The sequence below is a fragment of the Leuresthes tenuis genome, unplaced genomic scaffold (genome assembly GCF_036924035.1).
Source record: "Leuresthes tenuis unplaced genomic scaffold, fLeuTen1.0.hap1 SCAF_6, whole genome shotgun sequence".
Taxonomy (NCBI): domain Eukaryota; kingdom Metazoa; phylum Chordata; class Actinopteri; order Atheriniformes; family Atherinopsidae; genus Leuresthes; species Leuresthes tenuis.
The window spans coordinates 15572608-15589937 of record NW_027325360.1 but is presented as its reverse complement, the minus strand read 5'-3'; the positions used below and the strand labels follow the sequence as shown (position 1 = coordinate 15589937).

The following is a 17330-nucleotide window of genomic DNA, read 5'->3' as shown; positions in this document are numbered from 1 at the left end:
TCTATAATTTATATCCTCATTTTTAATGAGGATATTTCAAAACCCAGGTTACAATGCGCTTTTACACAAACAACACATTCAAACATATTTTGTTCAGAGACAATGGTAGTGATTATTAAAACTGAGAAGATAAAAGTTTGAACTCAAATGAAAACTGTCCTCGGGAGTAAAAATCTAACAGTAGTTTCAAGATCTTCTGATGTTTGCTACATGCGTGTCAAAGATTAGCGCTAAACATTTTACTTTGGATCCACTGTGCAAACTATCTCTAATAAATGTTTACTTTTTAAGGTGGAAAGGATTTAAAGTGGTAAAACTTCCAGATGTTATCTTTGAAATGCTGATAAAAATGAAGGGTGTTGTACATCTTTAAGTTGGCTCTAAGTTAAGAAAATCTAGCCCAGTGATTGCAAAGTCATTTTGTGCTGCATCGGGGTGCAATGTTCACTCAGTAATGTCATGAAGATGCAGGTTTTGGGTGTGCGCGTCACTGCGCAGTTGAGTTACAGCCGGCCCACATTTACACAACTTTCTGCAGAGTCATCCGGACACACACACACACACACCTCCGCCCAAGGACTGCGCGCTCCAGGTCTGCTCATCCTCATGATCACTCCGGACAGGACTGAGATGTCGGCCACGGTAAAAGGTGAACCGAAAGCAGCTGATGGCCGTAACAGGTCGGGAAAGATTCAGGTTGCCATCAGATGCGGCGCGAGGAGCAGAGACCTCGCTGTCAGAGGAGACTGCACCGTCAGACAGGTCAGGGGGTCCGAACTCGTCAACGGACGCTTTGAGCGTACTCGGGCTTGATTTGATGTTCCCGCATCGTATGATGTTATGGTTAAAATACCCAGACGACGATCAGTGCCGTTTCTGCTGTGTTTTTGGTTGGCAAAGTGCTGTTGTTTGTGTCTTTGTGTACAGCTGAAATGGGCTCTGTCAGAGCGACTGGGAGCCTCAGCAGAGCAGCTCGTGCTGATCCACTCAGGCCGGACCCTCAGAGAGTCAGAACTCATTAGTCACATTAAACGACAAAATGGGTCAGTCAAGCTCTGTATGATCCAAAGGTACGCAATCACACAGGATGGAGAGAAAGGTCAGATGAATATCTTTTGTTTTGTTTGTTGCTAAATCTAAGAACTGTGGTTCTTTGGTGTAGTAAACTGCTTTTTAAGTAACTAAGTAACTATGTATAAATAGGATTTGAACCATAAAACTCTACATGTATGCAGAGCTTTGAATAGAGATCTGAAACCTTGACTTTAAACTCAGTCTATCTTGCCCAGGCCTCAGCCTATATCTGCTCAGCCCCCTGATGATTCGTCATCAGAAAAAGTCAAATCAGAGGTTACAGCTGCTCTTGACCCTGATCCCACCCTAACAACGACTCCAACTTCACCACTATGCCTGGGTAAGAACAGCAATGATCCCGCACCTTCAGCTGATTTCTGCCACTCGACTCTCCGTTGCATTTCCTGTTCAAGCACCCGTTCTTTTGAACCCATCTCGTTTCAGTCGAGGGTTTAGAAAGCCTCGGCTTGGAAAACAGTGAGCCGGGATTCTTCCCTGCAATCCAACGGCAGACGGAGAGCCAACTGCTGGGTGACTGTGGCATGATGCGCCGTGTCCTGGGCAGCCCCTTGGTGCAGAGCCCCCTCTCCACCTCCGGCCCTCAACTAGCAAGACAGCTCATTCTGTCTAATCCCCAGATTCAGGAGGTCCTGCAAACAAACCCTGATGCAGAACGGATGCTGAACACAGACGTCATAAATCAGGTCTGTGAGTGTGTTTTTAAAGGATGGAATGTTGCTTAAGTGTTAAATTTAGTGGGTTATGCACATGTAGAAATGTAGTGCATTGTGCAAGTTCATCATTGTTAAGATGCCTGTGATATTTGATGGTTTACATGGGAAAAATAAACTTAATTTAGTTGTTTGTGGTGAATTGTTGTGCTCTCCTTGACTGATTTTGCCCACCAGTTCATTTGACATCTTATCCCACCTGCTTACCTCTCCAGGTGCTGGAGCTCATCAGAAACCCTGAAACGATAGAGGGAGTGATGCAGAATGAAGACAGAGCATTAAACGACCCTGAAACCATCCCAGGTTCTTCTGATATCTTTGAGAAGATGGAGGCAAAAACACACCAGCATAGTGGCAAACTATCGCAGGTATGTGCTCTGAAGGGGACATTCCATTGGGTCAAATGAATCCTGTGTGTTAAACCTGTCATTTGAGATGTCTGTATCTGTTGTGTATTTTAGAGAAAGATAAAACCAGTTGTCATTTAAACGTGCTGTAGAAATCAAATTGACATTGACATTTGGAAATACTCAGTCATCGGAGGTACACAGCAAGTCAACGCCACCCCCCTCCAGTGACTCCTCAGATCCTCTCAGAGAACTGACTGCCACTCCCACAGCTGATCCAAGATCTCAGAACACTATTACTGCAGGCAAGATGATACAGTCCACACACTTCAACTCTACAAGTTTCTAACGCCCTCATCACGCAGAAAAACTTATGTCAACAAATAAACACAGCCAGTTCATAGAAGAAGCACATTTATGTCCTTATAAATCTAAAGCGGTCCTAACTTAATGTGAGAGGCTTTAGTTTGTTTTAGAAATAACAAGGCACAGTTTTTTTTTTGGTCATTTTGTACCTGTGTCCTGCTTCCTTCTGCTCCAGGTATGCAGTCACTGCTGGAGGAGATCACAGCGAGTCCAGATCTGATGGAGAGTCTGCTGTGTGGGCCATATGTCAGCAGTCTTCTGAACTGCCTCAGCCACAACCCTGACCTGGCTGCACAGGTGAGTACACACACACACACACACACACACACACACACACACACACACACACAGACACACAGACACACACACACACACACACACACACACACACACTGTATCTGTGTATGCTAGCTTAGAAACATGGGACATTGGGTCATGTGTTTGCAGAAATAGAATACTCTGTTCTTACCTATGTTTTCATTGGTGTGTAATAGCCTTTAGCTATAAATTGTTGTGTTTTTACAGTCTTTCGGTAGCGGTAGAGTCTAACATGTTTGTAAGTCCAGGATGGGAAGAGCAAAAATTGTCTTTAGAGACAGTCTTCTACATGTTTAGGTTTCCCCACAAAGTTAAGAGGTATTCAGCTGATTGCAATTACCTGCCTCACCACTAGATGTCAGTAAAACCACAGGCTACCCATTTAAGTGTGATAGCCAACAAGACCACAAATTTTCACCAGGTGGATGCAGAATCTTTCCTTCCACTAAAGTAACAGAGATGTTTATTGCTGGTTCTTTAATTCTCATATTGTTTCAGATGCTGCTGAGCCATCCATTGTTCTCAGGAAACCCTCAGCTTCAACAACAAATGAGACAGGAAATCCCTCTGTTTTTGCAACAGGTCTGTTTCTTCACTTCAGTGTTACTCTTCAGTGTCGATAGAATATTTCTATATATCTCTTTAACAGATACCAGTGTTGACCTTTCAAATAGATGTATTTTCAGTACATTGAGAGTTGTTAGGATGATCACATAGCATCAATCTTCTCTTACTAAAATCTTGTAAGTAATTTGTTGTAATGACAGCACCCTTGTGTTTTTATTATTAAAATCTGATTATTAATTGTCAATAATGTATAGATGCAGAGTCCAGAGCTGCTGTCGGCCATGTTCAACCCCAGAGCAATGGACGCTCTGCTACAGATCCAACAGGGCCTGCAGACTCTGGCTGCAGAGGCTCCCTCCCTCCTGCCAACGTGAGAACAAGCAGACATTACACTTTAACTTTAATCTACTCTCGCTTAGTTCCTTGTGGAAATAATTGCATTTTAAAGATGTAATGAAAATACCACCACCTATCTATCCTGCAGAGCTGGACCTGGAACCAATGGTGCCAGTGTTAATGACGCTCCTGAGCTGGCATCTGACTGTGCTCTGAACAGTCAGTCAGACAGCGGGCTGCAGGTTGCCACAGTGACAGAGCAGCAGCAGAAGTTTGTACAACAGATGCTACAGGCTCTGGCTAACACCAACAATGGGGTACGTCGGTGTTTCTTTATTACCCTGCTAATGATGATCTGAAATGTTGGTGAATTTAAAATATCAGCATAGGAAGTACTGTACCTTTGCAGTACTGTTTTATCATTATTATCATCATTATTAGTAGTAGTTGTATTACTTCTAAATGTACATAAGTAAGTTTTCCACACTCTAATGTTGAGTTACTTGCCAGAGAAGAAGTCAGTGCTCCTGTTTACACTTTTTATCCCGCAGTTCTCCATTTGTCCAGTGTGATCGAAAAAGAAAACTCAGCAGGGATGATGTTGAGTAGGGCACATTTCTTGTTATGATTCAGTCTGACAGCGCAGACTGTACGGAAGGTCTCTGTACAGATGGTCTCTGAAAATGTATCCATCTGTTCGATTTTTTTTTTTTTGTATTTGTTTTCAGGGATTGAAGGACAACAGCTGAAGGATGACTTACGTGTTGCGTTTTCACTTCTAGAGGCACAAGACCTTCAAATTATTTGCCGTGCTATTGGGATAAGAAAGACTTAAAATAACTCCTGCGTCATGTCGCTTCAGGTCCGTCATGAGGAGGATGAGTTCAGAAAGGAGCTAGAGCAGCTGAGCTCAATTGGGTTCAGAGACAGACAGGCAAACCTTCAGGCTCTCATCAGCTCAGGAGGAGACCTCTCCACTGCTATCCACCACCTACTCAGTCTCTAAAACAAACACATATACAGTGTCGTCTGTCCACTAATGACTGTATGTGTACAGACATCTACATGTGAGACTCTGCACATTGTAATAAATTAATCATTATCAATGATTTATGTGATTCAGGACAAAAAAACTAAACATAATGGAGTTGCAAGCCATATTTATCTTGCTGTACTTTCAGTCACAGAACTCATACTCAATCCATAACTTCTTATATTCATTTCTATCTGTAGTGGTATATTAGCATAGTCATCCTTGGTTTGCTTTACAACCAAACTATACAAACAGCCTGAAATGCAGACATAAAAAAATACAGCTATGAATAAAAGCGTAATGAAGTGTTTAAAAAGTTGACTGCTTGCTGACATCCTGAGTCGCACTATAGAACAGAGGGAGGGAATTTTAATGACGCAAAAGCAGAGAAAACAACGAAATAGTAGTGGAAAAACTAAAAACAGAATTGCTTTCACTCTGTTTGCTCCACTCAGACATGAATAAGAAATAAATCCATCCTATATACTGTAGACTTGTAGTAGTTGCATAAATTTTCGAAAGCAGCACATGTATTATTAATTTCTACGCTGCTACACTATGACACTCGGGCCTCATTTCATGTTGCCACCTGGACATGTTTTAACACCCGGAGAGAGTCGGATGTCCCGAAAGCACTCGCAGGGCTCACGCTCCTCCGCTCAGACTGAAACCAGGTGCACAATATGTTGTAAGATGTACCCACACTCATGCTGCTCCCGTCTCAGCCACTTCAAGCTGTAAAGAAGGCAGACACACCAAACACTGATCAGGTTTCTCTGCATCAGTTCCAAATGGAGAGGTTGTTGAGTAAAAACGTGCTTGAATGTTGTCATTTGTCTTGATGCTACAGGGATTAGAAACTCATCATCACACTCTCACAGGAGAATATTCTGTCTGTCTTGGGGAAAATGCACTGAAATATGATGATAAAAGCATTACTTTGCCTTGGTGATGCCTTGTGTGTCTGACTGTACTGACCAGTGATGCCAGAAATTTGACGTTCTTCCCAAAATGTACATGCTACAAAGTCTTTGTGTCACAATGTTTGAATGGATTTGACATCCTCCTGGAAGTGACAGTCAACTCACTCTCACTTCTGACTGACCTCTGGTTCTAATTAAAAACAATTATGTTTGTTCTGTTATTTGTGTATTTTCTTCCTTTGACTTTGTACACCATGTTTAAGTATTCACTGTTCTGCGTAAGGGTTATTGTTAGTTCATCTAATGGGCTTTTAGGGCTGCTTTTTCATGACTATTTTTGACTTTTTAATTACAGAAATGGAACATTATTTATCAGAATTGAAAAAAACCCAAACACATGAATACATATTTATAAAGTGCTCCCAATGTCCAAAGAAAATGCATGTTAGGTTATTTGGTGACTCTAAATTGTCTCTAGGAGTGAGTGTGTGTCTCACTTGTCTTTGTGTGGCCCTGTGATGGACTGGTGACCCATCCAGGGCGTAACCTGCCACTCACCCAATGACAGCTGTGATTTTAGGCTCCAGCCCCCTCCCCCACGGCCCTGAACTGGATCAAGTGGGTATAGAAAATGGATGGATATATATATATATATATATATAAAGCTTGTCTCTCTAATACTAATACCTACTTGCATACTATGGTCTTTTAAACAATAGGGGGCAGTTACTTTTTTGGTGCCGTCATTTAGCTTGCCTTGTTGTTCTCATAATATTTGCATTTACTGTAAAATACCAGTCAGTATCTTCAAATTAATCTTTTCTGTGTCCCTGAGCGTCATTGAGATGGAAAACTGGAAAATACGACGTGTCACTTTTTTAAACTGACATGAATACAAATAGCGGGACTTATCATTAACTGAAGGGTAGTATGTGGGTAAGATGCTGTCCTGCAAACCTGCTTTTAGGTCCTCGCTCAGAGATCTACAACTACCTACCAAACAAGACACGTCCTCAGTCATAAAATGTATGCATATGAACTGCTGGATAACTGGTGCACATTTGTCTGTTGGTGCCAGACTGAAGGGGTTGTAATCCCCAGCTGTGTGTGTGTGTGCGTGCGACTGGATGTGTGAGATATGGGAGTAGCTGAGGGGGTTTTCTGGATTAGAGGCTCCAAAAATATTCAGGTTGAGGTTTGAAGATGAGTCACACCAGTGAAACAGATCCTCAATATGGAGTGGATGCGCATGTGTCCTCTGAAGAGGCCAAAGGATCAGGAGACATGGATCGCAAAGCTTTGACTTGTTGAATTTCTAATCATTCGACCTTATCGTATTTAGTGTGAAGACGACAGCTTTTATGTCAACACATGAAAGATGTTTAACAGATTGTATATAAATTTTCAGCTGCTTGATATTTATTGCACATGTTTTCCAATGCAGTTTGATCCAGTTTGTTCATTTAGATTATTTATTGCTTGTCTAATGCAAATGCTATCTGGAGAGGAAGCTCCAATGCATATATTCAGACTATTAAAGATCAAAGCTTGATGATCAGTTATCAGACCAGTGAATAAAACCATTAAATGTTCACAGTGCAAACTTTTAAAAGACAATTAACAAGTTCACAAAGAGCACGTATGACGTCTATATTTGCTTTTTGCTTCATACAGCTTCACGTTAATATTGCTTTCAAAGCAATCCTTATTAGGGCATGAACTTGAGCTCTAATCCAAACTCCTAAACCTACCATCAACCACTATGGGCTCATGTACTCTATTCTATTATATGTATCCTATAGTCTGCCTCATTAGGACCAGATTTTGGTCCCTATAAGAATAACTGGTCCCAGTAAGGTCAGCGATTATAATAACTACAATCTATTCTTTAGCAAGTCTCGACAGTCAGCAATCCAGCAACAGTTAAACTTTTTTTTTGTTATTAACTATTTGTGCAACAAGTATTTTTTTAGTAGCTGGTTTAAAAGTGTAAAATACAGTGAATGACAGAAAATCATTAGAATTTATTCTCTGTAAGGCCTTGAATATCTGTGGGGAATCTTATGACCATCACTGACTGAATATACAGCAGTTGTTAACGACACTTCGCCCTGGAGCAAGATGTCATTCTCTTTAAGGCACTACAGCAAAAACCAGGACCTGTTTGGACATCTGACAACTGGCATGGCTAAACATCAAAAAACACTTAAACACTGGGGAATGATAGTCTCTGTGTCAGTCTGCTGCGTCACTTTGGTTACGACTTCACGACCGATTAGGATTTCAGGCTGATAATGTGCTTTTCGACCTCCACGGCCATGTCAGCGATGCTCCTCCTGATGTCCAGGGACAGCACGTTCTCATCATCTGATGGAGGCTCTAAAACATCAAACTGGGAACGTAGCAAATCTGCTGTCATGTAATGTCCCTTTCGAGCCACCATCCTCTGGTGAATGATATTATAGTCACCATGCAGGTAGAGGAAAAAGACATCGGGAGCAGCTGAAGGCAGGAGCTCCTGTTGGGAACCAGTAGAAGAACAAAGGGCTGCGGCGCCATAGAGGAGGATCTGCCTATACTGGCGCTTCAGGGCAGAACACACCACGAGAGCATTAGAGCCTGAACTCCTCTCTCTGTGATGGGAAGACACAAACATTTGCACATATATAGGGATGCCATGAAAGAACCAGACTGACTGCTCAACTGCACCCAGATCTGTTGTGTGGATATCAAGAACATTTTTGAAAAGAATGAGGAAGAAACTAAAACTTGAAGCTAACTTTGGTCTCAAGTAGCTAAAGATATAAAGGTGAAGAGACAAAGAGTAATGCAAAAATAAGCAGACAGTAAAAAATGTACATATATATATATATATATATATATATATATATATAAGTGTATATGTGTGTGTGTGTGTGTGTGTGTGTGAGTGAGTGTGGAGGAGTTAAGGACAAGCAGCCTTTGATGTTGCCACAGACGTCTTAAGAAAAAGATGGCACACTCGTTCACATCCCCACCTCGTCTCCACATTCTCACTCACTAAATCTGCCTTTCCTCTGTACACCTCCTTTTCCCGTCTCTTCGGTTTTCGTCTCAATTTTCAAAAACTTCTTTGATATACATTTCTTTAACATCTTCAACAATTTTACGCCTGCATATTCCTCTGTCACAGCTCTGCTCCAGTTCACTCTGAACTTTCTACCATTAAAAACACTGTTGTTTTTTTTCCTGATGGTGTCTACATGTATGTGTAGTATGGAAGCAGAGGGGACAGGAAACTGTGCGGGCTATAAATCAGTATCGAGACTTGGTTTAAGTCAGGGTGACAGATTAGGTCTGCAGGACATTATTCTGTCTGGTGTCCTCTGAGGTGACAGAAACATAACAGCATGCGTGTGGTTATGTATGATGTTAGTTGATTCTCACCTCTCAATGACTTCGTGTAGTTTGAGAAGCCATGGCCATCTGTCCTGAAAAGGCAAAAAACAAAATAATAATTCTTTTAGACATATTATGGCTTTATTTGATATTTGAACAAACTGCTCAGGGTATTTGCACCTAAATGACAACAATAGATTTACAAACCCCACATACAGTTGGGACATTTTCAAAAAGAAAAACTGTCATAAGTTAAGAGAACAGATAGGACTGTGGATACGACAGAAACCACTGTTGGATGCGCAAGACCTTCAAGCGAGAAACTGCCAAGACACCATGATCTATATAGCCACATGGACTCGGGTGAACTGGAACAGCTTTTTCACTCGGATGGCTCTCATATATGTAAGGGCAACGTTGATGATGAAGAAGTGTATACTGGAATACTGGAGAGACATATTCTACCATCAAGGGGACGTCTTTGCCCAGGAAGTCTGTTTTTTTTTCAGTAGAACAATGAAAAGACCTCAAGTGTGAAGTACAGATTAAAGTTTTCAGTGCATTTTAGAAACTTTCCCAACGTGTTTGAAAAATGGGATTGTACTTTCAAAGACGTATCAGGTGACATTTTAAGCAGTGATTTGTTCAACTGCGCATTGGACTATTGTACTTTCCAGCGACTAAGTTACTCGTTTCCACTTGAACTTACTGTCGTCTAGATAATCTGTTCTTAACCTTTTTTTTAAATGTGCAGGGCGTGCCCTGGTAGCCTCAGGATCAAAGAGCCGACTGTGAACATATCTTCTCCAGTCTGCGTCAACCATTGACCTTCGCTGCACGTCATTCCTCATCTCGTTCTTTTCCTTTAACGTACCACAGTTTCTCCATATTCTCTCTACCATATTTCTCCATAAAGAGCAATATTTGTCAATTTGACAGAGATATACTTAAGATTATATAAAGGTTTAAGGTTAATCAAAGCCGAAGGAAAATAAACCACATTTACTTAGTTTGAATGGTGACAACTTTGAGCCTGCTGTCGTGATGCAGCTATGACAAAAAAGAAGAAAAAGCATGATGTTGGGGTTTTTTTTGGCTAATCAATGACAGGCGAAGGCAGTAATGAAAACATACAGTGACCCCCACCCTAAAAAAAACAAGATTACCTAACATTATAAGATGTGTCAATCAGTAGAAAATGTTATAAAGAGTACAACAACACACTGAAAAGTCCAATGTCAAGCAAATAAAACCAAGGTGGCAGAGGAGTGATGTGGGACCCGACAGCTAATAAAAGATGCTTTCATTACATTAACGTGCCTCTTCATTTCCTTCACTAGTTTGTCTTTCACGCGTCTTTAGCTCCTTGCTGTGAGGACGGAAAGATGAGGAAAAGATGAGAGGAAAGATAATCTCATCCAGAGTCCTCCTCTCTTTAAAGTCCTCATCTCCTTGAGGTGCATTTATGATCGAATGTTCAGTGGGGACCAGTTTTTGGGTACAGGAGGAGAGAATACTTCTGTTATTCTTTTATGCCGTTATTTCTTTTTAGTTACTATTTACCCTGTGCAGTGTGCCATCTTTTATTCTCTTGCTGCTGTAACATTTGGAATTTCCCTTGTGGGACTAATAACGGTCCAACCCTGACCTCACACTAATAGTGCAAGTGAGCGTAAAACGTGTGTATGTGGGTTCATATTGCCAGAATTCTCTCTTTAATGTTCTACACTCTACAACTCTGGATATCAAATAGATCCTTTAACTTTAAACTATTGTAGTCAGAGACAGAATTTATTTCAGTTCACACATTTTTGGAGAGGAGTCACTCTCTAGCATCCAGTCTGAGCACTCTCCTGTCATCTTTGGTCACACCTACCCAAACTTGCCCACTAATGCCAGCACGGCAGACACATTTTAGCCACAGTCTAATCATGAGGAGAAGACCTCTGAGTGGGAGGTTTATCATCAGCTACCAAACACAGCTACCAGCAAACTGCTGCCAAATGTTGGCAGGCGCTCCTCTGCCTGCAGGCTTGTACACTCGACTTTGGCAGGTAGCCATGCAATTGTTTGGAGGTCTCACTTCATTTAGAAAAGTCACTTAGGACAGGAAAAGAAGATAAATATTGAACAACCAGAAAAATAAATGGCTCAGCTGAACTGAAGAACTGTGGGCTGGGATCAAAAGCTAAGTATCCAGCCTTGGTGGGCTCTGGTGAAGTCTCCTCCAGCTACATATTGAGTGTTGTGCAGCTGCAAGTCTGAGAGAATAATTTACTCATGGCAGAGGAGAAATGGTGAGCTCTGTAAATGACTGACATGCAGCTGGAGCTGACAAGACAACTCTAGGAGAGTATTCACATTATGATCTTTGACATAATGCTCAATCCTCAAACCGGCGTGGTTTGACCTTAAAACTTTAATGAAACATGACACACACTCCTGGGCTGACCTGGTCTGTGAGTGGTTCACCACGAGTCATCTTCTCAATGTTCTCCAGAGGGTGGAAGTTATCGCCTTCGTGCAAAGGCCAGTCCAGCTGATGGATTACAGACACCGACAGGTGAGTATCAAGTGTAACAGTGTGCGGAGACTTAGTGGTGAGTGTGTGTGTGTAGTTAGGTTCTGCCTGTGTGGCTTTACCTTTTCAGATAGGAACTCCCCTAAACTGCTTCTGGATTTAAAAAAAAGAGCAAGACAAACCAACAGGATTAACAGATTAAAACCCTTAGGCAAAAACACACAAAAATCCACGCAAACGATTAGACTCCACGTGAAATTATTGTTTTGTAAATGGATAAAAAATTTAAACATTACATTCAAAAACCTTTCAGTTACCTTTCAAGACAAAAATGCCAAACATCAAAGCTTCCATCTCTTAGATTTGAGAAGTCACAGCTTATTTAGTTGGATGTAGAAACAAGTGGACGAGTAAACATACAGAGGAATTGTTAAGATTTTTTTTCCGAGATTTTAAAACAGGAAGAGTTGGAGTTGAAGTCCATAAATTGGGGCTATAAGAGGCCCAGCCTCCTCTGGTGTAAGAGGTCAGAATAAAACATTTTTTTAAAAACAGGAGAAAGCCCCAAAAAAAAGCCTTGTAAGACAAAAATATGACCTTACAAACTAGTCCTAAAACATTCAGGGAGCCAGATAAGAACCAAGCACCACTTTCTAGCTCGAGTTAAAAGACCTGCTGAAGCCTTCTGGACCAGCTGTAGCTGTGAGAGGGAGGCCAGGCTAATACCAACATACAAAGACATCACAATAGTCCAGTTGGAGCGTGATGAAAGCATGCATTACCAAAAGTCAATGACTCTCATAAACAGAGAGCGTACATACTTTCCAGTACCCGATACTCCCATTATGATGTAGATCATCCCGTCTGTGGGTATTCACACACCTCAAGGCTGATCCTCGGCTGAAATAAATCAAAAAAGAAAATTAAATCTGCTGAAACAGAGACGAAGGAAGTTTTCAGTAAAAATAGTAACTAATACCATACCATGAAAGTACTCCATCACAAGCAAAAGGGCATTAAAAATGTTCCACAAGTCAATGCATATAGTTATAATATTCAATGAACAAAAAAAACATTCTCTGATTGCAACGGGATGCACCGCACAAGAAGACTTGACCTGTCTGAGGTATCAGCTTCAAAATCAAACACCAGCATCAAGTCAAATATGACCTGGTTGAGTCTACAGTCAGGACAGTCTCAATGCATTCCTCATCTAAGTCTGTCACGTTTATAGAGTGCTTTGGAAATGTTAAAGCAAAAAATAGACATTTGATTTTTCTACATGTAGATTTTCCTCTTTTTTTCGTTTGGTGCCACCACAATGCAAATAGGTATGATAACACTAGACTTACTGTAAAAGCAGGTGAGTGAAGGAAAGACGCATTTAAACTGTTTGTAATGACTGCTAGTACCAATGGTTTGACCCATAAATTGACTCTATTGTCCAAATCCCAGATTTATGATTAAAACATTGTTTTTTTCATTGCGCCAATCCACAGACTAAAACCTTAGATCATTTTGTCAATAAAATCAACACTTGCTAAACCAGTTTAAGCTGAAGAGTTAGTCATTTCAGTTAGTTTTTCTCTGATTCGATTTAGAGTTATTTACAGTCAACATTAAAAAGCTCTTCAAAAGCGCGTGTGTGCCACTAAATAAAGTGCTATTTGCTAAGAGTGTCAAAGTGACAAAGTGAATGCGGTGGCATTAAAAAGTGAAATCAGTTTGTCCATTTAGCCAAATTTATATGTGCACAGTCGTTGAATACTGTTCTCCATTGGATGCAACCTACCGTTCCAGTGAACAGGTGGTGCTTCCGTGTCAGCTGTCACACCACAGCTGCAGTACATTAAAGGAAAAAAATGTTTTGCTAAAAAGCATATTCTATGAGTTACAACATGTATAAACCTCACATAACACGCAATGAGTCCGCATGGTTTGACAGTGACGCTCAAGAAAAGCACAACATCCTGCTTCCAAGACTTGGACCATGGCCGCGGGTTGTTTTTTTTTCTACGTAATGACGCACGCCGCTTACGCTCACAATTAAAGGGCCAGCGTTGTGTTTGTGTGCGTTACATCAGAGCAGTCTCTGGTCGCGTCTAAACTGTCTTTGACGTCATTATTGATGACAATTGAATAATCCCAGTCGAAATTAGTCTCAAGCAGAGCTGTTTGGTGGGTTTTCGGTTGCTCCGACAAAAAATGTGTATTTTGTTTGACAAGTTAATCAGAATCTATATCTCTTTCCAAACACATTTGATGAACATGTAAAGGCATTGTATCCAGGGCTGGTTTTCTTTATAATTGAATTAAGACTCCATTATAATAAGACAATTGAACGTTTTTACACAAAAGTTTGAAGAACATTGCTGAATTTAAAAAACGTGAACTTGTTGTCAAAGGGAAGAGCACTCCACATGTCAAGTAATTCACTTTCACTCGAATCAGCAAACACTAGAAACACTCTGAAGGGGTTGAAATTTGAGATGGAGTGGTTGAGACAAAAAGAGAGAGAGATAGGGGAGAAAGCCATCCTCCCTCCTGTACCCATCAGTGGCCAGGCAGCACACGGATGCAAGCCCTCCTCCCTCTGTCGCATCCATCCATTCTCTCATTCTTCCATCTACCTCTCAATCCACCCATTCAATTCCAAGGGCGTCTCAAGGGGTGAAAAGACCCGACGGACACCTGCTATGAGTGCGTATGCGTGACTCTCCGGTGTTTTTACGTCAACGACTCGTCTGTGTTTGCGGCCGCTGACATGAGGAGCTGAAACAGAAACGACACAAGGATGAAAATGCTCCGGTTTCGCAGCCCCAGCATCCGCTCCTTGGACCAGGAGATCCTCTGCACGATCCGGTTACTGGACGACTCTGAGATCTCCTGCAGCATTCAGGTAGAAGAAAGCCATATAAAATGTGCTTTATGATTTTTGCTCACGTGGATGCACAAGGTGGATTCCCTTCATTTTCCATAGAGGCACCGAGGATGAATTAAAACTGTTTTCGATTTAAGGCTGTTACAACCCCACTTTATTTATTGTTTATTGACCATAACGTCTTGTCTGCAGATGACAGACCATTTTAATGTATTGTTCTTCCAGTTTCCCTGGTGTTCTTATTTACTATACATGCCTCTGCTTTCCTCCATTCATGCAATGAGTTATGTAGTGAAGGGGGGAACGCATTTGTGCTGGCTGATCTAAATGTGACTGATACTGAGAGAAGTTAGGATGAACTTTGATTTATCATAACAAAGAGAATGATGAAGCTCCATGGGCGTGGTGGTGATGATAGTGATAACGAAAGGGACAGAGATACTGCTGTTTGGGCTATTGATTGCAATCACTTATATGAAGCTGGTTGAGTGGAGCAGTGAGAGGTTGGTCTTACTTGTGTGTTTTCACTGCAGTTGCCTGCCCATAAATGTGATGATGCATTTTGTTTCCACTCAGCCAGCTGCAAGTCGCCCTTACACAACCAAGAAAGTGACAGTTCCCAGATTTTAGAAGACTGCACTATTGAACATGTTCTGGGAGTTTGAAAATGCATGAATTAAACCGGAAGAGAATGATTTTTATCTTGATGCTCTCCACTGTACTGAAAAACACATTAGCCTCACAAGCTTTTAACTCCACTTGTCAGGTTCAGATATATCATCTTTTGGAGACTTAGACAATGCAGGTGTAGAGAGGGTGCAGTTGATTTATAACAGGCTCAGTCTATTTTTTGTCAGTCACAGATCCACATCTCCATCAATTTATCAGGTACACCTCAGACATCACTTCTTACCACTACTGTTTACATCAAAATCTTGATTGTGAGTAATGAAATCAGTATGATGTAACTTGTATATCAAAATACTATCAAGAAGATGATTGTTGGGTTTTTTTCCAGCATAAAAACAGACTGATGTAGATGTGGCCAATGGCAGTGTTCAGTTTTAAGGGGCTCATGTATTACACTGCAAAAAACTACTGCTTGCTTTGAACTTATCTGCTCATTAAGCCTGATTAGTAACTGGCAGCCAAGACCAATATTAAGAACAAAGATAAAACCTTGCATTTTCATTTAGGCATTAACTTAACTAAAGCAGATTAGCGACTGATGCACAAACTGCAACACAAACTGAAATACAGTTGGGAAAAAAAACAAAAAAACAAATCGGTCCTCATTTCAGATCTAACGTCAGACCTTTTTGTGTCTGATCAAAATAAAATATATTTATATCTTCATAAGCAAGTCAAACCCTGTGGCTTTTCAATCCCTTCAGAGACACACTATAAGTGAAATCCTGTCAATCTGCTTATATATGACTCTGTTCAATTATATAATTGTAGAGCACATGTCTCAAAAATAATGACAGTGTTTGACTGCTAAACAGCATTTGAACTCCAGGTCACAACATTGCAAATCTCGGTTCTCTTTAATTCTGCTGTGTTAACTCAGCATTAAATCAAAACCAGCGAGCTTGAACAGAGTTGAGAGCACAGCAACTGAACGCTGCTCTGAGCAGCACCTCATCTCATCCCCACCCACCTTCAGAAGAAGTTGTCGGCTGCCTCGGCTTCATGTTTAACCCTGAAAGACTGAGAATACTCACTGCATGTCAAACTAACTGTCTCACTGGTATTCTTCATGTACCCAATTAATGATTTACAAAATGCCATTATGTCCACAGAGAGAGAAGGACGGGGTACAGAGAGAGGAAGAGGTTGTTTCTGTTTCGTGGTGTTCGGTGCTCAAATGTGTGCTTGTGTATTTGAAAGCACAAAAGTGTGTTAAACTGTGTGCGCACGCCAGAAAACATAAAAGTGTGACTTTTCAGCCAGAGTTGCCTGAATGCAAGAGTCCACGACAGTGAAAGTGTGTTGGTGCTTTTAGCTGTGTGTCCATACTTCTCTGAACGATAAGGAAAATGGACATTTACGTTTCTAGCTGACTGCGTTTTCCCGGGCTTTCTTTAATGGCTTTGTGTTCCGGTGCTGAGATGCTCCTTCCTACATATTTCATGACATCCTGTGCTCCTCGTGCTACACTTCTGCTGCTCAACAACAGCTCATTTCCTTGTTCCATCTTTCTCCAACTCTTCCTCTACAGTTTCTGCTCATTTTTCTTCTTATTGTGTTTGTTCTGCTCTCCATTGTGCTGAATATGAAGGTCAGGATACGTTAGAACGGCAAAATATGCCTATGAGTACAAGTCATGATTGATTAATTCATTTGCCAAATGTGCGTCTATGGCACCCTTATTTCCTTTAACTTCCCTCTGAGGCACCAGATCCTGTCATGTCCCCTTGGGGTACAGTGTTTGGCACTACTCAGATAATTCTGAAGACAAAAAAATTGTGAAAAGCTACATAAGGATGGATAGAGTATGAATAGCAGTAGACAGTTCAATTCAGCATCAAACATGACAATGTATTTGACTGTAAGAGTCACTACAAATGCAAATCTTGAAAAATAATGGAAAGTGTGTTTTTTTAAGCACCTTTCAATTTTATTTAAAATGCTTCGAAGGAGACATAGCAGACATTAAGACAAAGTGTAAAGACAGAGAAGATGATGTAGACCAAGGATGTCCAAAGTTGTTCCACAAGGGCCACTCTCCTGCAGGTTTTAGATGTTTCCCTGCATCAACACACCTGATTCAGATGAAATGGATCTCTTCAAAAGATTGTTAAGTTCTGCACAAGCCTGCTGGTGATGCATTGATCTGAATCAGTTGTGCTGAA

General features: G+C 41.1%; 3 protein-coding genes across 4 annotated transcripts in view; 2 read left to right on the top strand and 1 right to left on the bottom strand.

The window, feature by feature from the left end:
• The first annotated feature begins 472 nt into the window (after positions 1–472).
• LOC140309799 (ubiquilin-1-like) lies at positions 473–5072 on the top strand. Its single transcript, XM_072387799.1, has 11 exons — positions 473–762; positions 928–1070; positions 1290–1414; positions 1519–1778; positions 2021–2173; positions 2340–2457; positions 2694–2815; positions 3335–3418; positions 3658–3773; positions 3888–4056; positions 4602–5072. The coding sequence occupies exons 1-11, from the start codon at positions 607–609 to the stop codon at positions 4743–4745; spliced, it is 1590 nt and encodes a 529-aa protein (XP_072243900.1). The 5' UTR covers positions 473–606; the 3' UTR covers positions 4746–5072.
• A 2024-nt stretch (positions 5073–7096) lies between these two features.
• Positions 7097–13597, bottom strand: LOC140309803 (probable gluconokinase). Its single transcript, XM_072387810.1, has 6 exons — positions 13387–13597; positions 12416–12494; positions 11717–11747; positions 11526–11612; positions 9122–9165; positions 7097–8328 (listed from the first exon to the last, which is right to left on the bottom strand). The coding sequence occupies exons 2-6, from the start codon at positions 12451–12453 to the stop codon at positions 7971–7973; spliced, it is 558 nt and encodes a 185-aa protein (XP_072243911.1). The 5' UTR covers positions 12454–12494; positions 13387–13597; the 3' UTR covers positions 7097–7970.
• A 568-nt stretch (positions 13598–14165) lies between these two features.
• frmd3 (FERM domain containing 3) overlaps positions 14166–17330 on the top strand; it is a 55053-nt gene continuing 51888 nt past the window's right edge. For both annotated transcript variants that reach the window (XM_072387793.1, XM_072387792.1), the window contains exon 1: positions 14166–14493. In XM_072387793.1, coding sequence (XP_072243894.1) covers positions 14389–14493 — 105 coding nt within the window. In that variant the 5' untranslated portion in view covers positions 14166–14388. The remainder of the gene's footprint in view (positions 14494–17330) is intronic.